The sequence below is a fragment of the Zalophus californianus genome, chromosome 1 (genome assembly GCF_009762305.2).
Source record: "Zalophus californianus isolate mZalCal1 chromosome 1, mZalCal1.pri.v2, whole genome shotgun sequence".
Classification (NCBI taxonomy): domain Eukaryota; kingdom Metazoa; phylum Chordata; class Mammalia; order Carnivora; family Otariidae; genus Zalophus; species Zalophus californianus.
In genome coordinates, this window is record NC_045595.1 from 10,474,327 (window position 1) to 10,499,916 (window position 25,590).

Genomic DNA, 25,590 nt, shown 5'->3' on the forward strand with positions numbered 1-25,590 from the left:
TTCTCTACATCCTCACCAATACTTAAAAACCCCCTAGTTTTATACCTGGACATGCTTCTACCACTTTATTAGTTGTAAGACTTTGGATAAATCACTCAATCTCTTTGAGCTTAAATTTGAAAATTTAAAAAATGATGCTACCCCAAAATCACAAAATTCATAGAAGAAAACAGGGAGAGAGCTTTTTGACATTGGTGTAGGCAATGATTTTTTGGACTTGACACCAAAAGCAAAGGCAACAAAAGCAAAAATAGATAAGTGGGGTCATAGCAAACTAAAAACTTCTGTACAGCAAGGGAAAGCATCAACAAAATGAAAAGGCAAACTACAATTTGGGAGAAAATATTTGCAAACCATATTAACTCATGAAGAATTAACTTCCAAAATATATAAAGAATTCATACAACTCAATAGCAAAAAGAAAAACCCTCTAAAGATTATTACTAATAAATTTAAAGATGGGTAGAGGATCTGAATATACATTTTTCCAAAGAAGACATCCAAATGGCCAAGAGGTACATGAAAATGTACTCAACACCAGTAATCATCAGGGAAATGAAAATCAAAACCACAATGAGGTATCATCTCACACCTGTTAGAATGGCTGTTATAAAAAAGACAAGAAATAACAACTGTTGGTGAATATGTGGGAAAAAGAGAAATTTGTGCACACTTGAAGGAAATTTAAATTGGGAAACTATGACCCTGAGGGGGCAGGAGTTCCTGGTGAGCTCATGCCAGGTGGGGGGGGCTGAACTTCTAGGTTCTGGGTGTTTCTTCCCTCCTGTTGCTTCCATTACTCTCCCCTTTCCTTGTGCTATGAGAATCATCACAGTAATAACAGTAGTGACCATGATAATAGCTTGTGTTTGACAGTCTGCTCTGTACTAGCCCTTACCTGTTCTTCACACACGTGAATTTTAAATCTCACTCCACCCATGGGGGGTAGGTACAATGATTGTCCCCAATTTACAGACAAGCAAACTGAGGCATAGAGAGGAGAAATAATTTCCTACATGTCAGATGTAATTAGCGGTGAGCTGGACTTTGAACCCATGTAGCCCAGTCTGCTGTGTAAGCTCTCAACACTCTACTTACTGATCATGAAAACCTGATTGTTCATTTCCCTCGTACTCCCTCTGTCCTGTCACCTCTCTCCTTTCCTTGATGAAGTGCTGCATGCTGCTCTCAAGACTGAGGGCCCCCTTCCTCTCTCCCGCCACATCTCCATGCCTCTCCACCACCCCACGCCCCTGTACCATCACAATTCTCCAAGGGACTGGTAAAAATCTCCCCAAAGAACTGAATCCTGGAGAACAGTGACACATGATGGCATTGACCCATGGAGAGTTCAGAGGGCACCAGTGAGGACAGGTGTGGGGGAACCAGCAGCGGGGATGGAGACCATAGCCAGCAGTTTCAAGGAATGGATGAAGCCAGCTGCCAGCTAAGAGTCCATGAGTAGAGCAGGGGAGGGTAGGGAATGGATGGCTGCCATCAGAAGAGGAAAGGACAGAAGACTGGACATTTATGGAGGAAGAAACAGTTTCTCTTATCTCCAGAAGACTATCTTGGAGCTTCACTTGGAGAATAAGCCTCCTTTCCCCCCTTGGTGCAGAACCCAGACCCTAGCATGCTCTCCTTAGCTTATGTCACTAAGTCTGGGCAGACTTACCTCTACTGTTCTGGGCTGCAGCTCCCAATGTCAACAGCAGCAGCATCAAGAGTCCTGGGGCAGAAAAAACAGTGAGAGAACAAAGAGAGGAGAGTGGAGCTCCAGTTTCAATTCCTGGTGGCATGGTCATTGCCTCCTGGGGAGGTGGTTCTGACCCTGCAGCCCACAGCTTTCCAGCAGCATCCACAAGACTCTTGTACTTTATGTAGAATTGAGGACCAGTCCTATTTTCTCCCTCTTCCTGGACTCCCTGAGAAGTTAGTCACTAACGGACACCACCCTCATGGAGCCTCAGTGTTACAGGTAAGGGGACAGAATATACACAGACAACTGATGTCAGGGACACAACTTAGAAATTCCAGCCTCTCCCGATGGAGGGGGTAAATCTTGAAGCACAAAGTCCACAGATGAGTGTGTGCTCTGTCCACAGCCAGGTCCTTTGTTCTCTGGCAATGACAGAAATCTACCTTGAGGATTACTTTTCCAGGATCACTCCCCCCTTGTTTAACCCACATGTTTTGGGGCACACAAGAAGAGCATGGATTTGGGAGTCAGCGAGCCCCAAGTCTGAGTCCCAGCTCACAGTGGTATTGGCTGGGCAGGAAGCCTAGGAATCACCAGATTGGGAGCTGATGACAGGTGAGGGCTGTGAACTATGGCATTGGCAATTTGAGCCACCATCTCCTTGTTAAGTGGCCTCTCCAGATGCAGTGCCCATGGCTTCTATGGTTCCTTCCAAGTGAGCTCCTGGCCATCCTACAGTGCACTGAGGACATAGGATTTCCCTTTATCTCCCAGTCTGGTCCTGAGTGATGGGTCACTGAGCAGGGTTACTTGTATGAAAACCACTGCAGGTGTGAAGGAATCTACCCTACAGGCAATCACCTGGCCACCTGTTAGAGTCTGTCATTCCATTCATGGGAGGCAATGAAGCTTATGAAAATCTTTCCATATCTCAGTATCTTTATAGGATTTTCCTAAAATGTGCCCAGCAATAAAAATAATCATGTTCTGCACATCAGATGATAAGAAATGTGACTATTTTCACAAAAACCAGGGGAAAAAATTACAACCAATGAGGACAACTGAAACACTTAACTTGTTATCTAACAGGTATTATCCTAAGCATTGAGGGAAAGAAAGACTAATCAGCATTAAGCTGTCCCTGCTATTATGCACTGTTATTGCCCTGTCAACCATTCCATGACCCACACAAAGCCTATGAACTAAAGGATGATGTTCTTCTTAGCTTCATTAGAGTTTTCAGAGAATTTGGTTATGTTCCCTTGTGAAAAAAATAGTATAGGTGGTATGAGGGTTAATTTCATGTATCAATTTGGCTGGGCCACAGCACCCAGATATTTGGTCAAACACTAATCTAGATATTGCTGTGCAGGTGCTTTTTAGATGAGATTAACAATTAAATCAGTAGACTCTGAGTAAAGCAGATTACCCTCCCTAATGTGGGTGGGCCTCATCTAATCAGTTGAAGACCTTGGGAGAAAAGACTGACCTCCTCTGAGGAGGAAGGAATTCTGCTTTCAGAATGACTTCAGACTTGAGATGTAACATCAAGTCAGCCTGCTGGCCTGCCCGGCAGAATATCAATTTTCCAACCTCCACAATCTCATGAACCAATTCCTTAAAATAAATGAATCTCTCTCTTTCTCTCTCTCCCTCACCCTCTCTCTCTCATACACACAGACAGACAGACAGACAGACAGACACACACACACACACACACACACACACACACACACACACACACACACACATTATACTGGTTCTGTTTCTCTGGAGAAACTGGACCAATATAGGTGGTAAAATGAGAAATCTCTGTTGGATTGGCTCCAGGAGTAAGTTTTACTGATTTTCTCCTTTGAGACTTAATATAAATGAGCCAACATCCTTCTTAAAATCTATTCCCTTTGTCCTTTATAGAAAAAGTGGGAAAACAAAACAGATTATCAAGAACATAGAATATTTTCTAACTGGATAGAGAGTTCCCAGATAGCTTTAGTTATCTGTCATTATTGTTAAATTCTACCTACCTGGCAGCAGTAGATTTCTGTTTCTCATGATGCAGGCACCCGTGAGCCCAGGCACCGAGGACGTCTGGTCTTGGTCTGTGTGTGTTACAAAGACTTACTGTTTTAAATCTGACTTGGGCTTCAGAGGAACTGCCACAGGAAACCACTGGTTTGGTTCCTTTCTTTCCAGATAATCTGTCTTGTGATTAACTTCTCACAAACTCCACTTCTATTTTTTAAGTATTTGCATAGCATTACTGGTGTTTGTACTGAAAGCCTCCTTGAAGGCGGTTTTTAAATCTTTGTGGTACAGGAAGATGTGATCCTGTGTATTATAAGAACTTCCCAACATGAAGAATTACTCTGCTGGTTTTTCTATCTCATGAAGACCTCGGATCAAAGTCAACAGAATTAACTATTTAGTATCTGTTAAAAGACAATTTTTTAAAAAGATTTTATTTATTTATTTAATTTAAATTCAATTAGCCAACATATAGCACATCATTAATTTTTGATGTAGTGTTCAATGATATATTAGTTGTGTATAACACTCAGTGCTTGGATTCCAAAACCCCAAGATCATAGCCTGAGCAGAAATCAAGAGTTGGACACTTAAATGACTGAGTCACACAGGCGCCCCTAAAAGACAATTTTATTGAGGTATAAATGCCATACAGCATTATATTAGTTTTAGGTATATAACATAATGATTTTATATTTGTATATATTGCGAAATAATCACCACAATAAATCTACTTGACATCCGTTACCATACATAGTTGCAAATTTTGTGTGTGTGTTGATGAGAACTTTTAAGATCTAATCTGTTAGCAACTTTCAAATATGCAATATATTATTAATTGTAGTTACCATGCTGTCCTTTATAGCCCCATGACTTATTTATTTTGTAACTGGCTGAATAATATTCATATATATATAAAATTCCATTATATATATAGACACCACATTTTCTTTATCCATTCATCCACACCATGAAAAATGTTGTGCTCCATTCCACTGGCATCCATGATTTCTGATGAGAAATGAGCTGATATCTGAAACATTTGTTCCCTTAGGGATGAGGTATCATAATCTCTCATTGCTTTCAAGATTTTTTTCTTTGTCTTTAGATATCAAAAGTTTGATTGTGATGTATCTTGGCCCTAATTTGCTTAAGTTGATTCTGTTTGGAGTTTCCTCAGCTTCTTGAATCTGTATGTCTTTGTCTTTTGGAAATTTGAGAAATTTTAACCATTTTTTTCCCTCTGAATAGTTTTTCAGTTCCATATTCTCTATCTCCCTCTGGAATTCATTTTTTTAAATTTAAATTCAATTAGCCAACATATAGTACATCATTAGTTTCAGATGTAGAGTTCAATAACTTATCAGCTGCATATAATATGCAGTGCTCATCACGCAGTTACCCCATCCCCCCACCTAGCTCCCCTCCAGCAACCCTCAGTTTGTTTCTTAGAGTTAAGAGTTTCTCATGGAATTCAGTTGCAGAAATATTAGATATTTTTTATAGTCCCATAGGTCCCTGAGATGCTGATAATTTTTTTTTGTAGTTTATTTTGTTTGTCTTATTCAGATTGCGTAAATTATACTGTTTTGTCTTCAGGTTCACTGATTTTTTTCCTTCTTTTGTCCCCATTCTGCTACTAAGCCCATCCAGTAGAGTTTTCACTTTTTGTATTTTCTCAGGTCTAGAATTTCCATTAGGTCTTTGTAATCATCCGTTTCTTATCAAAGTTCTCTGTTTCTTTGCTAAGACTTTCTATTTATTCATTTGTTTCAGAAAAGTGTGCTTGTAATTCTTCATTAGAACATTTTTTTAACTTATTTTTTTTGATGTAGTGTTCCATGATTCATTGTTTGCGTATAACACCCAGTGTTCCATTCAATACATGCCCTCTTTAATACCCATCACCAGGCTAACCCATCCCCCCACCCCCTCCCCTCTAGAACCCTCAGTTTGTTTCTCAGAGTCCACGGTCTCTAGAACATTTTTTTAATGGTGGTTGCTGTAAAATATTTGTCATAATTTAACATTTGTGTCATCTCAAGTTGAGGTTTTCCTGGTTCTTGGTATGACAATGATTTTTTAAATTGTATCCTTGGTCTTTATGGTATTGTGTTTTGAAACTGGATTTTATTTGGATCTTATGTTTTGGCAGACTCTTCTGACATCATGCTGAGTGGGGGGAGGAGTGGCCATGTTGTTGCTGGCAAGTGAGGGTGGGAATGCAGATTTTCCTCTTGGGCCCACTGACACTCCTGTGTGGGAGGGGTACCTGACCTGGGATTGAAGGGATGCCTTGTTACTGCTCCTCACAGGGCCTCTACTGACACGATGAAAGTCCCAGCTCCTTCTCAGTCAGAACCCCAGCGAGTGGGAGGGAATGCTTCATCACAGCTGGGCAAGGGTAGAGGTCTGGGCTTCCAGACTTGACCTTTGCCAATGAAAATAAGTGTGGGGACAGTTTTTCTCTGCTATTTGGTTGGAATAGGGCAGTTACTGCTGAAATATTTTCTGTTGTGCCAGGCGCTCCCTTTCCTGGTCCTTTGGATAGGGAGAACTGCCTTTTCTTGGGGACATTTTTTGTTGTCTGCACCTGTTGGCATTTCTGGGCTGCCAGCCTCTTTAATTCCAAGCCTGGGATAGATGAGGCAAAGCAAAAGCTCATGGGCCTCGCCACTGCATAGTGTTTTGGGTCCCAAGGTCCCTGTTGTATCTTCCTTCCCTCTATCTTTTAGAGTGGTGTTTTTGTTTTGTATAAAATGCTTATATATAATTCAGCTGTGGTTGTTTTTAAAATAAAGTTTTTCCTACTATGTACTTTGTTTTCAACTTATTCTTTAATCAAAAATGTTTGGAGAGGTTTTGCATGTCACTGTATATAGATCCACATCTTCCTTTTTGGCTGCTGTTGTATATATGTAGATTACAAAATATATTTTGCTTTTCTCCTTTTAAATGCACATTTATATGGCCTCCTGTTTCCCATTGCTACAATAGTGCTGCAGTGAATGTCTCAAAAATGCCATAAGGAAAACATTTTTAAATTTCCTTAGACTAGGTGGTTTATATACTGGGTTACAGAACATATATATTTTATGTTGTAATAAATTCTGCAACTCTTCTATGTAATGAGACTGTATCAAATTACCCAGGTGCCATAGGAGAGGATCAATTTTCCACATGCAATCAACACTACTGCTATCATATCATTTTTTTGTTTGCTTTTCATTTTTAACATGAGAAATTGTGTTGATCTGTGGCTTAAGTGACCCTTAGACTCTGGTTAATCATTTATCTCGTTTAGAAGGAAATTGATAGAAGAAAGACACAGGAACTTAAAATTGTCAGGAAGACATGTTCATTATATATTCGTGGACAGGAAAAATATCAAAGACTTCAAGAATATAAGCCAGTCTCTCTGAAGGATGAACAGGTTTTTTTTTATTGATAGGATGACACAGCCAGTCTAGATGATCTGTAAGGGACATTCCAACTTTACAATTCTAAGTTTCTATTTAACTCTTAGGAGGCTTAGGGTTTACAGATGTCTTGGAATCTTAAAATTATACATTATCAAATGTTTTCATCTCCCCCCCAGTTTGATGGGTAAATGACTTATCTTAATATATGAATTAGTATCTCATTAACAGTGTTGTTGCAGTTTTCATATGTCTTTGTATTTTCATGGTGGTCTCTGTGAATTATATACTCCTATCTTTTGCACACTTTATTTTATTCACCATATTTTTCTTACTGACTTTAAGGCATTAGGAATACATATGTGTGTATGTATGTATCTATAGCTAGATATCTTTTGTTAAACAATGCAAAATTTTTTATTGTATCACATGCATTCAGACTCTGAATATGGTGTCTTTTGTCAACATAAACATTTCCCCCCCCTGGAAACTTTGTCACCTGCTTTATTTTTGGAGAAGAGTAAAGGAAGAAGAGAAAATATTCACTTGAATTTGAGGGGCAGCTAAATTGGAAAGGAACTACCGGCGCGCCTGGGTGGCTCAGTTGGTTAAGCGACTGCCTTCGGCTCAGGTCACGATCCCGGAGTCTCGGGATTGAGTCCCACATTGGGCTCCCTGCTCGGCGGGGAGCCTGCTTCTCCCTCTGACCCTCCTCCCTCTCGTGCTCTCTCTCTCTCATTCTTTCTCTCTCAAATAAATAAATAAAATCTTAAAAAAAATAAATTGGAAGGGACACTACCAATAATTTTAGGCCTCTAAGTTTATTCTGGTCAATAAGGGAATACTGAAACTTCCTGGTTTGAAAAGTCAACAGATAAATATTATCTTAGAGCAAGAGCATCCATTTTCACAGGGATAAAAAAATAAAGAACAACAAATCCAACAGCACCAAATGAGGTTTAACAGAGGAAATAAGGCCAAGTTTCTCCCCATTCAAGTGCAAACTTTTAATTAAAATATGCTCACAAATCATAGTTGTATTCCTCTTTTTTATAAATTTTATTTTATTATGTTATGTTAATCACCATATATTACATCATTAATTTTTGATGTAGTGCTCCATGATTCATTGTTTGTGCATAACACCCAGTGCTCCATTCAATACGTGCCCTCTTTAATACCCATCACCAGGCTAACCCATCCCCCCACCCCCTCCCCTCTAGAACCCTCAGTTTGTTTCTCAGAGTCCATAGTCTCTCATGGTTCGTCTCCCCCTCCGATTGCCCCCCCTTCATTTTTCCCTTCCTACTATCTTTTTTTTTTTTAACATATAATGTATTATTTGTTTCAGAGGTACAGGTCTGTGATTCAACAGTCTTACACAATTCACAGCACTCACCATAGCCCACACCCTCCCCAATGTCCATCACCCTGCCACCCCGTCCCTCCCACCCCCCACCACTCCAGCAACCCTCAGTTTGTTTCCTGAGATTAAGAATTCCTCATATCAGTGAGGTCATATGATACATGTCTTTCTCTGATTGACTTATTTCACTTAGCATAATACCCTCTAGTTCCATCCACGTCATTGCAAATGGCAAGATTTCATTTTTTTGATGGCTGCATAATATTCCATTGTATATATATATATATATATATATATATATACCACATCTTCTTTATCCATTTATCTGTCGATGGACATCTTGGCTCTTTCCATAGTTTGGCTATTGTGGACATTGCTGCTATAAACATTGGGGTGCACGTACCCCTTCAGATAACTACATTTGTATCTTTGGGGTAAATACCCAGTAGTGCAATTGCTGGGTCATACGGTAGCTCTATTTTCAACTTTTTGAGGAACCTCCATACTGTTTTCCAGAGGGGTTGCACCAGCTTGCATTCCCACCAACAGTGTAGGAGGGTTCCCCTTTCTCTGCATCCCCACCAACATCTTCGATTCCTGACTTGTTAATTTTAGCCATTCTGACTGGTGTGAGGTGGTATCTCATTGAGGTTTTCATTTGGATTTCCCTTTAGCCAAGCGATGTTGAGCACTTTTTCATGTGTCTATTGGCCATTTGGATGTCTTCTTTGGAAAAATGTCTGTTCATGTCTTCTGCCCATTTCTTGATTGGATTATTTGTTCTTTGGGTGTTGAGTTTGATAAGTTCTTTACAGATTCTGGATACTAACCCTTTATCTGATATGTCATTTGCAAATATCTTCTCCCATTCTGTAGGTTGTCTTTTGGTTTTGTTGACTGTTTCCTTTGCTGTGCAAAAGCCTTTTATCTTGATGAAGTCCCAATAGTTCATTTTTGCCCTGGCTTCCCTTGCCTTTGGCGATGTTTCTAGGAAGAAGTTGCTGCAGCTGAGGTTGAAGAGGTTGCTCCTGTGTTCTCCTTTAGGATTTTGATGGACTCCTGTCTCACATTTAGGTCTTTCAACGGTTTTGAGTCTATTTTTGTGTGTGGTGTAAGGAAATGGTCCAGTTTCATTCTTCTGCATGTGGCTGTCCAATTTTCCCAATACAATTTGTTGAAGAGACTGTCTTTTTTCCATTAGACATTCTTTCCTGCTTTGTCGAAGTTGACCATAGAGTTGAGGGTCCATTTCTGGGCTCTCGATTCTGTTCCATTGATCTATGTTTCTGTTTTTGTGCCAGTACCATACTGTCTTGATGATGACAGCTTTGTAATAGAGCTTGAAGTCTGGAATTGTGATGTTTTTCTTTTTCAACATTCCTCTGGCTATTCGGGTTCTTTTCTGGTTCCATACAAATTTTAGGATTATCTGTTGCATTTCTTTGAAAAAACTTGATGGTATTTTGATAGGGATTGCATTAAATGTGTAGATTGCTGTAGATAGCATTGATATTTTCACAAAATTTGTTCTTGCACTCCTCTTTAAAAAATGTATTTTTAAAGTAACCTCTATACCCAATGTGGTGCTTGAAGTGACCACCCCAAGATCAAGTGTCACATGCTTGACCGATTGAGCCAGCCAAGTGCCTGTAGTCACTAGTCATAGTCCCTCTTGATTCAACCCTTGTCTCATCCTTAACAGGAACCCCAGGAACCCGAAGAGCACATGCATTATTAACCAGATACAATCCAGCTGCCCCTTCCAAACTGGAATTTGACCACTAATAGACTGGCCTAGTTCATGACTGCCCCCAGGGATGGGACTCTCTAAACAAGTTGGCAGGCGGGACAGACACTGAGGATGCACCAGTCAAATAGTCACCCTCTGTACTGGGTCCTGGATGACTTGCACACCCTGTTCATTGTACCATTTTGGGCCACCATGGGCAGGGGCATCTTGGAAAACCCATGTCACTTGATGATTCTGCATATCCACACTCACACTGATAAAAAACAGGGTAAATATCAATCCTATTACAGTTGTAATAAAGATGAAATTGAGTGTGGTGTCACCACCATAAACTTACAATTTCATTTTGGTCCACGTTTTCAATTATTGACTATATGAATTCTTCTTTAATCTTGCCTAGGACCTTGCCCTTGGTTTTCTAATGTTCTAATAATTTTGGTAGATTTTAGTATACCTGGAATTTGTCCAGTAAATAATTTGTCCTAAATGAATAGCCTGTTGTCCTGACACCATTTGTTGAGAAAAATCTGTGACTTCCTTGACTTCACATGTAATGTTTCACACACTGTTTTGAAATGTCATTTTTATGAATCATTGCATTGCTATACATGATGTATCCTTTATTTGATTTCATTGACTCATTTTCTATTCATAGAAAACGCACATTAAGAAATGTCATGGTTTGGTTTTTATAGCTGTTATGAGGCAAATCCCTGTATTTTATGTCAAATAAATTTAAATCTGGGCTTGAATAAAGAGACACATTACTTAGAAGGACTATTGCAGCAGGGAGAAGGTTCTGATCTCAGAAACCCATGAGCATCTCAAAATCATATGGAAAAATATTTTTATTTCATAGGGTAAGGGAGGAAGCAGACAGAAATAAGCAGCATCTTTGGAGGGAAAGCTGGACAAATAAGGGGAAATTGTCAGTGTGTTGTGACAAAAAGGATCTTGCTGTGGTCAGCCAGTTCCCAGGAGAGGCTGTTGGGGAAGGCATGTTCCACTTTTTTAGTACTTGCTCAGACTTGAGGGTAAGCAGAATCCAGGGTCCTGTAGGAAAGAGAGAGGTCTGATTAAAGTTTGGTCAAGAAAAAGTAGGAAATGGACCATTGTGAGCACTTGTTTGCTTACTCTTCAAGTGAACTGTCTCCTCTGTCACATTTTTTCTTCTATATACACTTGATGGCTAGTTTACTAAATTTCACAAAAATATCTTGGGACTTAGATTGTCATTGCATTGACTATGTAGATGAATTTGGAAATAATAGCTTCTTTATAATATTAAGACTTCCTCACCCCCACCGACCTCTCTCTTTCTCTAGGTTATGAGTTCTTCTTATGTTACATTTGACAGTTTTCTCCTTGACAAACTTCATGCATTTCTTGTAGGATTGTTCTCAGGTACTGTAGAAGTTTTAGTTGTAAATTTTATTTTATTTTTTAAAAATTAAATTTAATTAATTAATTTTTTTATTATTATGTTCAAACACCTCTTTGCATTTTAAAATTTGTTTTTCCTTTGACAGGAAAACCAATGCATCTTGAATGTTGACCTTGCTATTGGGATGTGATTGGACTGTCAGTATTTTCCAGTGAATGCTCTGAAGCTTTCTCAGCAAACAATCATGCCTTCTCTAAATAATGATTGCTTTATGTCTTTCTTTCAAGTACGGGTACCTCTTCTTTTTTGTTTCCAACCCATGGGGTTGAGCTTGGAGGTAGCATAAAGAATTGTGAGCCTATTCAGTTATGGATTTTCAAAGTCTTTTGAAATGAGTATTTAACATGGGTACCATGAGATTGCTCCACAAGTCCTGCTTCCTAAGCAAAGGTAGAGGCCCAATGGCTACTCACTCAGAATCTGCAGCTTAACAAGAGATACCAGATGTTCCATATACACAAGGAATTTCAAGAAGCATTGTGGGCAGAGAACTAATTAAGAATTAGAGTTGGAATATGTCATGCCTTATACTTTGCTCTCTCTCTCTCTCTACATATATATGTATATACATATATATATAATTATTATGTTATTTTAGTCACCATACAGTACATCATTAGTTTTTGATGTAGTGTTCCATGATTCATTGTTTGCATATAACACCCAGTGCTCCATGCAATACATGCCCTCCTTAATACCCATCACCAGGCCAACACACTCCCCCACCCCGCCTCCCCTCTAAAACTCTTGGTTTAGTCCATAGTCTCTTTAGTCCATAGTCTCTCATGGTTCGTCTCCCCCTCTGATTTTCCCTTCCTTCTCCTAACGTCTTCCATGCTATTCCCTATGTTCCACATATAAGTGAAACCATATGATAATTGTCTTTCTCTGCTTGACTTATTTCACTTAGCATAATCTTCTCCAGTTCCATCCATGTCGATGCAAATGTTGGGTATTCATCCTTTCTGATGGCTGAGTAATATTCCATTGTATACTTCGTTTTCTAGCAATGGTATTCTTGCCTTTACCAGGAGAGGGCACCTTATTTAAAACACTTAAAAGTTTACTTTTGATAACAAGTAAAAACATGAATACATTTTGTTGTAAAAATATAACGCCACAAACACAAGACATATCTGATTGATCCTCACCTTGACCTAACCTCCCTTGAATAAGTATTCTCTATTATCAACAAATTATAATTTGTTCTGCCAAACATAGAATCTATAACTTAATTATGAAAAGTTAGATAAGAGTATGGCTGTGTAAATATTACAATGTTAATAAATCTAAGCTTTTAGAATTATATGGTATTGTGCTATGGACACCCAACAACTTGTACATGGAGATTTTTCCATGTCAACATAGGAAGAAGTGTTTCAGCCTTTGTGTCTGTGGACTGGCATTCCTTAAAACCAAAGTAACTTTTCATCTTGCCATTTCTTATTGATGGTTCACTTGAGTGGTTTGTGTTTTTCTGCCTTCCAATGCTGCAGTGAATACACTGAGGTCATCATGCCCCCTGGGCTCCCTACTTCAGAGGCTTTTAAGGGCAGAGAAGACAGCATGCACTCCCCTGAATGAAGAGGACTTTGAGGCTGATTCCTGGAAGTTGGAATCCTCAGAATCTGGGAATTGGAACTTTGTGACTAGAGGAGCCTGGGTACCAGAAACCCCTGCCTCTTGTACCTGGAGATCCGAGGTCATGGATCTGCAGTAAGTGGAATTGAAATTTCAGTATTGGGTGGTCAGGAATCCAGAAACATGATCAGTAATCCAAGGCTTGGGTGTTGGGGATTCTGTGAAGCTGAGAAGTAGGAATTCTGCATGTGGGAGATGTGAGGAATTGGAAGAATGAGCCTAGAAAGGAATTGGAGAGAGTCAGAGAATGGGGGAGACTGTTGTGGGCCAGAGGGATGGGCTAGAGTCATTGAGGGGTCCTGATGAGGGAATGTGAGTGCCTGATGGTGGGAAGAGGGGTGGGGTCCTGGAGGAGCTAGGTGGGAGGAATCTGGAGTGGTGCTGGAAAGAGTCAGGGAGGACAGTGAGAGGGTTTTGAAATGAGGAAGCTAAGACAAGTCGGGGAGGATAGTGAGAAGGTTCTGAAATGAGGAAGCTAAGAGATCTGATATAAAAGTTTGTTTTACAGTGTAATAAAGAGCAAATAGCTGAGCCAGTATTTGAGCTCAGGCCAGCACAGACTGAATTTCCCAGCTGTAAAACACCCTGAGAATGTGCTAGAAGGTCAGTCTGGGATTTCTGCTTGGGACTCTGTTTTGTAGGTTTTTTTGTGGGGAGGGCTTTATTTCCAGGGGGGTTTGCATGTTGGGAAAAGTACTGTATACTGTCTGCTTTAGGAAGCAGCTAGGCACTTCCACATAGTGAAGTGAGGAGATCATATTGTGGGTGACTGGATGTTGTTCACTCCTCCTCCTTACCCAGATTCAAAGGATAGTCTACGTCTTGTGGAGGATTAATGGTTTTTAGGGAAAGAGGTTGCTGGGAGAGTAACTGGTATGGAAAATATAAACACACCAACAAAAGTTGTGCATTGCTCCCATAATCTGGAGACGGTCCTTCTAGATATGAACACTTTTTTTTATTACGTTAATCATCACACATTACACCATTAGTTTTTGATGTAGTGTTCCATGATTCATTGTTTGCATATAACACCCAGTGCTCCAAGCAGAATGTGCCCTCTTTAATACCCATCACCAGGCTAACCCATCCCCCACCACCCTCCCCTCTAGAACCCTCAGTTTTTCAGAGTCCCTAGTCTCTCATGGTTCATCTCCCCCTCCGATTCCCCCCCTTCATTCTTCCCCTTCTGCTATCTTCTTCTTCTTCTTCTTCTTTTTTTTTTTAACATATAATGTATTATTGGTTTCACAGGTACAGGTCTGTGATTCATCAGTCTAACACAATTCACAGCGCTTACCATAGCACATACCCTCCTGGAGGGTAGATGTGAACAGTTTAAAGTGAAAAGTAGATAGTTATCCATATCATGTGAATTTCTTTCTTTGTTCTTTGTAGCAACTTAGAATTTTCTTTTTATTTTTCAGATCACAAATATGTGAATATTCTCTTTTTAAATAATGTTAACAATGTATATATACAGCAAAATAGGAAAAATCTCCCCTACATCCCATGGCTGCCTCCTCCAACACACAAGCAAGATGTACACTTCGAAATGTACTTATTAACTTTCCTAAACATTAATCTACATACATCATAAAATCTTGTACCAAACTATGAGAATAGAAGTGGTTCATAGTTGAAATATAAAGGAGATGAAGAAAGCTCAAGTAGAAAGATAGCAAGTTTTCCAGGGACTGTTGAGACATAGAAGCCAGACACACAAGAGGAGTATTTCAAAATGGAGGAGGCAAGCACAGCATCCAGTACTGCCAAGAGTACCAAGTGCAGTCAAGAAAGCTAAGGGGACCAAAAGATATTTATAGGTGGAGAACATTGGAGGCCTAAGGGAGAGCTCTTTTGGTAGAATGATGGAGGCAAAATCCAGGTTTGAATACCTGGAGGAAGAAGAGGGAGGAATCAAATATATAACAATACTTCAGTGTCAGAGAGAGATTTAACATGTTGCAAAGCGGGTGGAAAGGATGCTATTGAGGACATGAGACCAAATATATTAGAGAGAAAATATATGATCAGTAATGTGAAGTTACTGAGAATTCAGGAGGTGTGCAGGTGGAGGGATTAGCTGTAAAAGGTAGGAAGCATATTTTGTCTATCTGTGGTGACAAGGTGGAATGAGGAGACAATGAACAGGACGCCAAATGGTTGGTGTTTTGAGAGTGCAAAATTAACCTTGTTTCTTCCTGCTGACTCATGTTTTCTATATGAAGAATTCCGTAAGAACATCTGCTGGGAAGAGGAAAAAGTTCGAAGGATGAGATTTTGATGAGTAGAACATTTGGGAAGGAACAGCTTTAGAAGGAGGACAAGCAAGTTGGGGAGAGATGTGCAGATGACTTGGCAGGCAGGGTGGGGGGTCACTGAATTTGGGGGAAAGTAGAGGAGGCTGAAGACCATGCATAATTGACATAAGCCCTATGAGTCTCATTTTCTTTCCAGAATGACTTGGGGTAAAGGATGGGCAGTGACTGTGCAGTTTTGTGCATCATTGTTCCAGATCATTAATTCCTAGTTATTTAGCTGAGCAAGTTTCCCTCTCTGCTTATAAGTATCTATCTTTTGTATCTTCTCCCCAAGTAAAATGGAAACCATATGCAACATGTCACACAAAGGGGGTGCTCTACAATTGTGGGGAAGGAGGACAGTCATGCAAGGGTCAATGTGAGCATAGAACCTCAGTGAGTGTAAGTATAGGAAGACCTCATTTCCAGACAGGGAAGTGCCTTCAAGGGAGTCCAGGGGTAAACTTGGTGTGAACCATCCAAGAGTATTGCCTGCTATATATCCCAGGTTTTCCAGTGGGATAGGCATAAGCTTCTCAAGAGGATTGGTTAGTGAAGTGCTCTGGGAGCACCGCATAATCTTACCACACTGTGTTTGGAGGCATCAGACATGGTCCCACTTGAGAGCATGTACTTTTCTGACTCGGCTTTGGTTTTGCTGACCCCTTTGAACCATTTCTTATATTGTTCCTGGACCTGCAGAGGTAAAGCATGCTTGGGTCAGCTCACCGAAGGGAGTGAGGATGGGAGGAGGCCCGGGTGGGAGTCGGGCAGTTGTACCTGCTGGCTGAGGAGGCAGTACACCAGGAAGATGAAGAAGCCCTGCAGGCTGTTGATGACGGTGAAGAGGTAAGCCATGACATGGGCAGCTGGACCCACCTGCAGGATGCCCAGGCACCACGTGCAGCCCAAGATGAGCAGCTGAGCTGTGGCTTTAAATGTCAGCATCCTGGGTAGGAGGAGAAAGGAGATCATGATACACCCAGAGCAACACAACCAGGGCTGGTTTCAAGTCCACTCCATGATGCTTCTGATTGAGTTGTGATCAACTTTGATCTTTATTGTCAATGATTCCCTAAAGAGAAACACTATTTGGGTCCAGGATGGCATTTTGACTAGGACTGAGGATAAAGATGACACCTGACAATGTGAATTTCAAACAGATCATGATGTTTCATGAAGATCCTCAATTTCAACTGACATTACTAAGAATGTTCTGTGCACCTGGGGCTAGGGCATTCAAAACAACAAAAACAAGACTTCTGTTTTTACAGACCTTAAAGTCTAGTGGAAAGACAAGAACAAATGATTTTTTTTGTGTGTGTGTGAAGTGAGGTACTTCTCTCCATCCAGGGCTGTTCCTTTCCTCACCCTCTCCATGAACTGAACCAGGACATGCTTTGCCCAGAATAGAGGCCATTGATTCTGTGCAAAATTGAGGAAAGCAGAGGACATCCCCAAACTCTTAGATGTTGTGATATGTGGATGTTGAAGCTGAATTCACCAGGTGCAAGGGAAGGGGAAGGCAGAGGGCAGAGCATGCATGAAGGCATGGGCATGATGGGGTATGCTGGTTCTGGAAACTATGATTTCCTGAGTGTGTTATAAGTATGTGAAAGTTCTCAGGACCTTTTTCATTGGGCCATGGTAGCAATCCCTGCTTATCAGAACAAAGTCCATTCTCTCTGCAGCTGAAGCAGTTGGTTGTTATGGTTGTGCATGGATGAGATGTTTTTGGCATGGGTGTCAGCAGCAAACCCCGGAATCTGAGCTGGCTGCCAAGGAGGGTGGCTGCACCTCTCTCTTCCCGTCCTCCCAGGAGCCCCATGAAGGGACACCAGAGCCTTGGAAGCATGAGGATAATGTTCTGTGTAGGGGGTGGTGTGCACCTGTGACCCATCCTCACCTTGTGTTCTGGAGGGTGGACACATCTCCGTTGATGGAGGAGAGCTTGTTTTTCACAATCCAGAAGGTCATCAGAAAGAAAACCAAATTAATCTGCAGAAAACCCACAGGTATATTAACTACACTCCACATCTGACAAACCTTCGTCCTAGCTCATCCAGCTCCTAACCTGGCAGGAAAGAAGCTTTTGTGTTTTGTTAACTGTTCTAGAAAAGCAAACCAAACACCCAGTAACTCAGGCCCATGTTTGTCCTGTAACTTCGGCGACCGCTTCAATTCAGTTTGCATGGGAATTCCAAATTTTAGCACTGAAAGAACCACATCTCAGGAAACACTTTATTCCTGGTTTAACAATGGGAATTCCCACCTCCTGGGAGCCCCTCATCAGTCCTGGACCAACTGGAATGACTGCTCACCCTGCCTGTCACTCTCCTGATACACCTGGTCTTTGAATAACCCTCAGCTGGACAGGCGGGCTGCTCTGATGTCATCCATTACTCACGGAGAAAATGGTGCAGACAGGGCCAAGAAAGGTCCATATGAATCCTTTGTCTGTGTGGAGCCAGCATCTTAGAGAGAGATGGGAAGAGATTCAAGAAAATATTGGCTTTTATGGACAAAGGACTGATAAATAAACATACCCCTCCCTTCCCAATGTTTCTTCCTTCCTCCTTCATTATTATTATTATTATTTTACTGTTGCTGTTGTTGTGTAAGAACATTGAACATAAGATCTAACTTCATAACTAATTTTCAGCCTACAACACTGTCATCTATAGTCACAATGGTTTATAATTGATATCTTGATCCTATTTATCTTATATTACCAAAACTTTGTATATGCTCTTGTCAGTGGTCACGGTTACATGGGTGTATACTTATTCCCAAACCCATTAGGTTTATACATTCAGTATGTTCAGCTTATTCCATGTGAAGCATTCTGTAATAAAGTTGTTTTTAAGAAACATAAATTCCTTTCAAAGAGCTCTTTTAAGTTTTGGCTTCTAGAAATGCTTGCAGAAATAAATATAAATTTTTTTAAAGGAAAAAAGAATCAATCAGTAAAATAAATTATATATATATATATATATATTTTTTTTTTTTTCAGACAAATGTCAAGTGTATCCTCTGTGTCAGGATCTGTGCTTGACCCTGAAGACCCAGTTGGGATTACGGTAGAGTGGTCTCAGTTCTCAGGGAGACAGAGATGAAGTTGGAGAATCAACAATTAGACAATAGACAAAATCAAGATGATGAATTTTATTATCAAGTATGAGGAGCTATGAGGATATGTAGCTGGATTCATAATCTAGTCCAGGGTATAGGAGATCCCAGTAGTTGGAAAGGGTTTCCCTGAAAAAACTGAATTGTTTTTTTTTAATTTAATTTTATTATGTTATGTTAGTCACCATAAAATACATCATTAGCTTTTGATGTGGTGGTCCACGGTTCATTGTTTTCGTATAACACCCAGTGCTCCATGCAGTACATGCCATCCTTAATACCCATCACCGGGCTAACCCAACCCTCCCACCCCCTCCCCTCTAAAACCCTCAGTCTGTTTCTCAGAGTCCATAGTCTCTCATGGTTCATCTCTCCCTCCAAATTCCACCCCCCTTCATTTTTCCCTTCCTTCTCCTAACGTCCTCCATTCTATTCCTTATGTTCCACAAATAAGTGAAACCATATGATAATTGACTTTCTCTGCTTGACTTATTTCACTTAGCATAATCTCCTCCAGTCCCATCCATGTTGATGTAAAAGTTGGGTATTCATCCTTTCTGATGGCTGAGTAATATTCCATTGTATATATGGACCACATCTTCTTTATCCATTCATCTGTTGAAGGGCATCTCGGCTCTTTCCATAGTTTGGCTATTGCGGACATTGTTGCTATGAACATTGGGGTGGATATGGCCCTTCTTTTCACTACATCCATTTTGTTTCTTAAATTCCACATATAAGCAAAGTCATATGATATTTGTCTTTCTCTTACTGACTTATTTCATGAGCATAGTACCCTGTAGTTCCATCCATGTCATTGCCAATGGCAAGATTTCATTCTTTTTGGTGGCTGAGTAATATTCCATTGTAAATATAAGTGCCACCTCTTTTTTTATCTATTCATCTATTGATGGGTATCTGGACTCTTTCCATAATGTAAGTGTGGAAGCATAAAAAAAGTGACATATACCTAATGAAACAACTCTGTGTAGAATGCATCTCTCAGCTAATATCTTCTTTCATGAAGATAGAAGCATTTTCAAATATGTGTGTGGAGGCATAAAGAAAATGCCCTATACTTTGAAACAACACTGTGTAACAGATGAGCATAGGGGAAGGGAAGCAAAAATAAAATAATTTGAAAATTGAGAGGGAGGCAAATCATAAGAACTGAATTGTTTTAAAGCTGAGATGTGAAGGATGAGTATGTGTAGACAAGGTGAAAATTTTGGACCATCCAAGAAGTGAGTACAAAAAAAAACCTCAAATGAAGCAAAACAGTGACCTACCCCAGCAGTAAGGCTCACGTGCATTACATAACTTATTCCTCATGAGGACACAGGTACTCACACACTCACAGGTCAGGCATCTCAAGGCCACACTGTGAGCAATGACAGAGCTGGACTTTATCCCCAGGGAGGGGAGCTGTGAGTGAGGTGGGAGGTGTGAGGACTGGGGAGAGGGTCAGATGGACCCAGCAGGAAGCATCAAAGGGAAGCTTTGAAGGTAGGCATTGGCAAAGCAGGCAGCTGCCGCTTGCTCTTATAAGTGGGTTTTACAGGAACACACTCTCATTCCCTCCTGAATTGTCTGTGGTTCTGTTTGTGCTCTGAGGACAGGGCTGAGTAGTTGCCGCAGAGACCATAAGACCCACAAAGCTGGAATTTATTGATTATTTGGCCCTTTATGGAAAAAGTTCATTGACCTTTCTGCTCAACTCCCTAGGGAGGCCAGCTGGTCATGGCTCCCTGATGCAGCTGAGTAACTCCTGTCATCAGGATAAGCACATAGTGTGAGCACCAGACCAGAAGTGACCCCAGCTCTGCCACCAATCAGCTGTGTGACCTTGGCCACGTTAGTTAATCTCCTTGTGCCTCAGTTACTCATCTGTAATATGGCCCAATACTAGTTTCTACTGCACAGGTTGTTGGGGGGATGATTTGAGCTGACACGTGAAAAATATTTAGAACGGTGATTGTACATCAGAATTGATTTCTAAATCTTAGCTGTGGTCACAGTTATTTTGTCATCCAAATGACCCTTCGTTTCTTTTAAAATTAAGATAGAGAAGGAGTTTACACAAATCAATGCCTGCCTTTATGTCACTTTTGTTTTCTAGATTTTAAAAGAACCCCCTCAATTAATGCAATGAATATTTTATTAATAGACATTTACTAATATATGAGATGCAATTAATATTATACTAATACATAGTCATTTATATAATATGCACTGACTATTTAAAATAATTGAAGAATAGAGAACCCAGAAATGGACCCTTAACTCTATGGTCACCTAATATTCAACGAAGTGGGAAAGAATATCCAATGGAAAAGAGACAGTCTCTTTAACAAATGGTGTTGGGAAAATTGGACAGCCACATGCAGAAGAATGAACCTGGACCAGTTTCTTACACCATACACAAAAATAAACTCAAAATGGATGATAGACCTAAATGTTAAATAAGAATCTATTAAAATCTTAGAGGAGAACACAAGTAGCAAGTTTTTTGACCTCAGCCATAGCAACTTCTTGTTAGACTCATCTCCAAAGTCAAGGGAAACAAAAGCAAAAATGAACTATTGGGACTTCATCAAGATAAAAAGCTGTTGCACAGCAAAGGAAACAATCAACAAAAATGAAAGGCAAACTATGGAATGGGAGAAGATATTTTCAAATGTCTTATCATATAATGGGCTAGTATCCAAAATCTATAAAGAATTTATCAAACTCAACACCCAAAAAACAAATAATCCAGTCAAGAAATGGGTAGAAGAAATGAACAGGCATTTCTCCAAAGAAGACATACAAATGGCCGGCAGACACATAATGAAAATGCTCACATCACTTGGCATCAGGGAAATAAAAATCAAAACCACAATGAGAAACCACCTCACACTGGTCAGAATGGCTAAAATTAACAATTCAGGAAACAACAGATGATGGTGAGGATGAGGAGAAATGAGAACCCTTTTACACTGTTGGTGGGAATGGAAACTGGTGCAGCCACTCTGGAAAACAGTATGGAATTTCTGCAAAAAGTTAAAAAGAGACCTACCCTATGACTCAGCAATTGTACTTCTAAGTATTTATCCAAAGTATACGAACATAATCATTCAAAGGGGCACGTGTACCCCAATGTTTATAGCAGCAATGTCCACAATAGCCAAACAATGGAAAGAGCCCAAATATCCATCAAAGGATGAATGGATAAAGAAGAGGTGGTATATATATGCACAGAATATTACTCAGCCATCGAGAAGAATGAAATCTTGTCATACACAACAATGTGGATGTAACTAGAGGGTATTATACTAAATGAAATCAGTCAGTCAGAGAAAGACAAATACCATATGATTTCACTCATATGTGGAATTTAAGAAACAAAACAGATGAACATAGGGGAAGGAAAAGAGAAATAAAGTGAATCAGAGAGGGATACAAACCATAAGAGACTCTTAACTATAGGAAACAAACTGAAGGTTGCAGGAGGAGAGGAGGATGGGGGTAATTATGTGATGTGCATTAAGGAGGACACTTGATGTAATGAGCACTGGATGTTGTATGCAACTGAAGAATCACTAAATTCTGCCCCTGAACCTAATAAAAAAAATATAAGCTTCTCTACCCCACAAAAAATGAAATAATTAAATCTAAAAGATAGAAAATAGTCACCTCATCTATGTTCACTATATGTTAATTTATAATTATCAATATTTTATATATCAGTATTAATATAAAACATAATTTATACTATGTAATTATTAACATACTTCATAGTTAATATTAAATAATCAAATCTTATCAGAAAAAGACAAATAGCATATTATTTCACTCATGTGTGGAATTTAAGAAACAAAGCAAATGTCCACAATAGCCAAACTATGGAAAGAGCCAAGATGTCCATCGACAGATGAATGGATAAAGAAGATGAGGTGTATATATACACAATGGAATATTATGCAGCCATCAAAAGGAATGAGATCTTGCCATTTGCAACGACGTGGTTGGAACTGGAGGGTGTTATGCTGAGTGAAATAAGTCAATCAGAGAAAGACATGTATCATATGATCTCACTGATATGAGGAATTCTTAATCTCAGGAAACAAACGGAGGGTTGCTGGAGTGGTGCGGGGTGGGAGGGATGGGGTGGCTGGGTGATAGACATTGGGGAGGGTATGTGCTATGGTAAGCACTGTGAATTGTGTAGCACTGTTGAATCACAGACCTGTACCTCTGAAACAAATAATACATTATATGTTATAAAAAAAAAAGATAGTAGGAGGGGAGAAATGAAGGGGAGGAATTGGTGAGGGAGATGAACCATGAGAGACTATGGATTCTGAGAAACAAACTGAGGTTTCTGAGGGGAGGGTGGGGGGGGATGCGTTAGCCTGGTGATGGGTATTAAAGAGGGCACATACTGAATGGAGCACTGGGTGTTATACGCAAACAATGAATCATGGAACACTACATCAAAAACTAATGATGTAATGTATGGTGATTAACATAACATAATACAAAAAAGAAACAAAACAAATGAACAGAGGGGGGAAAAGAAAAAAGAGGGGCAAACCAGAAAGTGGACTCCTAGAGTCTGCTGAGAACAAAGTGAGGGTTGATGAGGGAGGTAGGTAAGGGGACGGTTTAAATGGGTGATGGGGGTTAAGGAGTGCACTTGTTGTGATGAGCAACGGGTATTGTATGTAAGTGATTAATCACTGAATTCTACATCTGAAACTAATAGTAATGTTGCATGTTAACTAATTGGAATTTAAATAAAAAATTGAAAAAGAAAAAATGGGATGACACTAATGATGTAGTATAAGTTGGCTAATTGAATTTAAAAAAAGTAAAAAATGAGATGGAAATTAATAAATTAAAAATAATTAAATCTTAAGAACTTAAATAAAAACAGTCACTTCAATGAACGCAATTTTCCACCAGGTAGATGTCCTCGGAGTGGTCACTGACTTTTCTCTGCCTATCATGTTCTGGTGGAATTAAATTGCTCTTAGTTCTATGATGGCCATGGTTGTGCTGGAGAAGATAAAGACAGTGGGAATTTGCATTTACCGGGTGGGTGTTCCATAAAGGTGAGGCCTGGATGCGGCGGAAATGGCCACAATTATAGCCGGGACTCCATAGCCCACAGGGAACATGAGCTTCTTCATGACCCTGCTCACGCTGGAGTAGTTGACCACCATCAGGTTGCGTGCAGTGAGGAAGAGGTGCAGACCCTCCAGCAGCATCCAGGTGAAGGACGCCAGGTAGAGATAGTGTAGGGCACCGGCAATGATGGCGCACAGCACCTGGGGGAGGAGAAAGGTGTCACCAGGAGGGACTATCGGGGAGGAGGGTGGCCCCAGGACCTGTACCATACTTTGCCATTGAAGAGAACTTTCATGTATATGGTCGAGTTGTCAGGAGAGGGTTTGTCTTCTAGTTCATTAGTCAGCGTGAAATAGGCTACTTACCCCTTTAACCTCCCCAGGACCCAGGGCTATTTTATCAATGCTCCACGAAATGATCACCACATAGGACAAGGCAGGGAGTCCTCTGTGGCAGTGTCAGTACCTTGATCTCAGTCCGGTCAATGGCCATGAGGAAGAGCAGGTGGGCCAGAAAAAGGCAGATTGAGAGCTGCAGGTGGATCAAGGTGCTGGTGTTCTGGATGGTTTTGCACAGCAGGAAGGTGAGGGCTGCCAGGAGGAGGCACAGGAGAGAGAGGCCCAGCCCCAGGTAGGTGATCACAGCCAGCACGGGATCCTCCTCCTGGGACCCGTCAACGAGGAGATCACAGTCACATTTAAAGAAAAAATATTTTATTTATTTATTTAAGAGAGAGAGAATGAGAGAGAAAGCAAGCATGAGAGGGCGGAAGGGTCAGAGGGGGAAGCAGACTCCCTGCTGAGCAGGGAGCCCGATGTGGGACTCGATCCTGGGACTCCAGGATCATGACCTGAGTTAAAGGCAGTCACTTAACCAACTGAGCCACTCAGGTGCCCCACAGTCACATTTTTAAAAGCACAGACTAGAATAGCAAAACTTAAAAACCCTGATAGTACCAAATGCCAGCAAAATGGAGCAGCTGGAACTCTCATACACTGCTCTTTGAGAATATAAAAGGTAACAACTGTTTTGAAATGGAGTTTGGGAGTATTTTTTATAAAGTTAAACATACACTAATGCTAAAATACACCTATCATAGGATTTAGCAATTCCATTTCTGGGTATTTACCCAAGAGAAATGAAAACAAATATCCACAAAAACAATGTTTAAGATGGGTGAGCCTGGTGATGGGTCTTAAAGAGGGCACATACTGAAAGGAGCACTGGGTGCTGTGCACAAACAATGAATCATGGAACACTACATCAAAAACTAATGATGTATGGTGATTAACATAACATAAAAAAAAGACAACCTTCTATATCAGCTTTATTCATAATAGCCCAAACTGCAAGTGATGCAAATGCCCATTAACTGGAGGACAGATAAACAATTTGTGGAATAATCATATATTAGGATGCTATATAGCAGTAAAAAGGAATGAACTACTGTTACACACAGTAACATGGTAGAATCTCATAGAATGTTGAGTAAAGAAGCCAGACACAAAGGAGAATAATTCTACTCTATTGAATGACTCTGAGGTAGTCAAAAGTAAACTATAGTGATAAAATTAGATCTGTGGTTTCCTGTGGGTAGGGATGGGAACACTGAGAGTGTACTGAGGGGTTTTCTGAGGTGATAGAAGGGTTCTATAGCTCAGTGAGAGTTGCAGTACAGGGTGTTTAGAATTGGGAAAAC

General features: G+C 40.3%; 2 protein-coding genes across 3 annotated transcripts in view; both read right to left on the reverse strand.

Moving 5' to 3' along the window:
• The window catches only part of LOC113917404 (adhesion G protein-coupled receptor E2-like), a 42,291-nt gene extending 38,348 nt beyond the window's left edge, over positions 1-3,943 (reverse strand). Inside the window, exons 1-2 of one of the 2 annotated variants that reach the window (XM_027585171.2) lie at positions 3,727-3,943; positions 1,676-1,729 (exon numbers count right to left, since the gene is read on the reverse strand). In XM_027585171.2, coding sequence (XP_027440972.1) covers positions 1,676-1,729; positions 3,727-3,754 — 82 coding nt within the window. In that variant the 5' untranslated portion in view covers positions 3,755-3,943. The remainder of the gene's footprint in view (positions 1-1,675; positions 1,730-3,726) is intronic. The other variant, XM_027585170.2, reaches the window with a different exon arrangement.
• Positions 3,944-11,258: 7,315 nt separating this feature from the next.
• LOC113917969 (adhesion G protein-coupled receptor E2) overlaps positions 11,259-25,590 on the reverse strand; it is a 39,097-nt gene continuing 24,765 nt past the window's right edge. The window contains exons 10-16 of the mRNA XM_027586083.1: positions 24,357-24,554; positions 23,856-24,091; positions 18,058-18,124; positions 17,557-17,648; positions 16,431-16,599; positions 16,236-16,346; positions 11,259-11,315 (exon numbers count right to left, since the gene is read on the reverse strand). Coding sequence (XP_027441884.1) covers positions 11,274-11,315; positions 16,236-16,346; positions 16,431-16,599; positions 17,557-17,648; positions 18,058-18,124; positions 23,856-24,091; positions 24,357-24,554 — 915 coding nt within the window. The 3' untranslated portion in view covers positions 11,259-11,273. The remainder of the gene's footprint in view (positions 11,316-16,235; positions 16,347-16,430; positions 16,600-17,556; positions 17,649-18,057; positions 18,125-23,855; positions 24,092-24,356; positions 24,555-25,590) is intronic.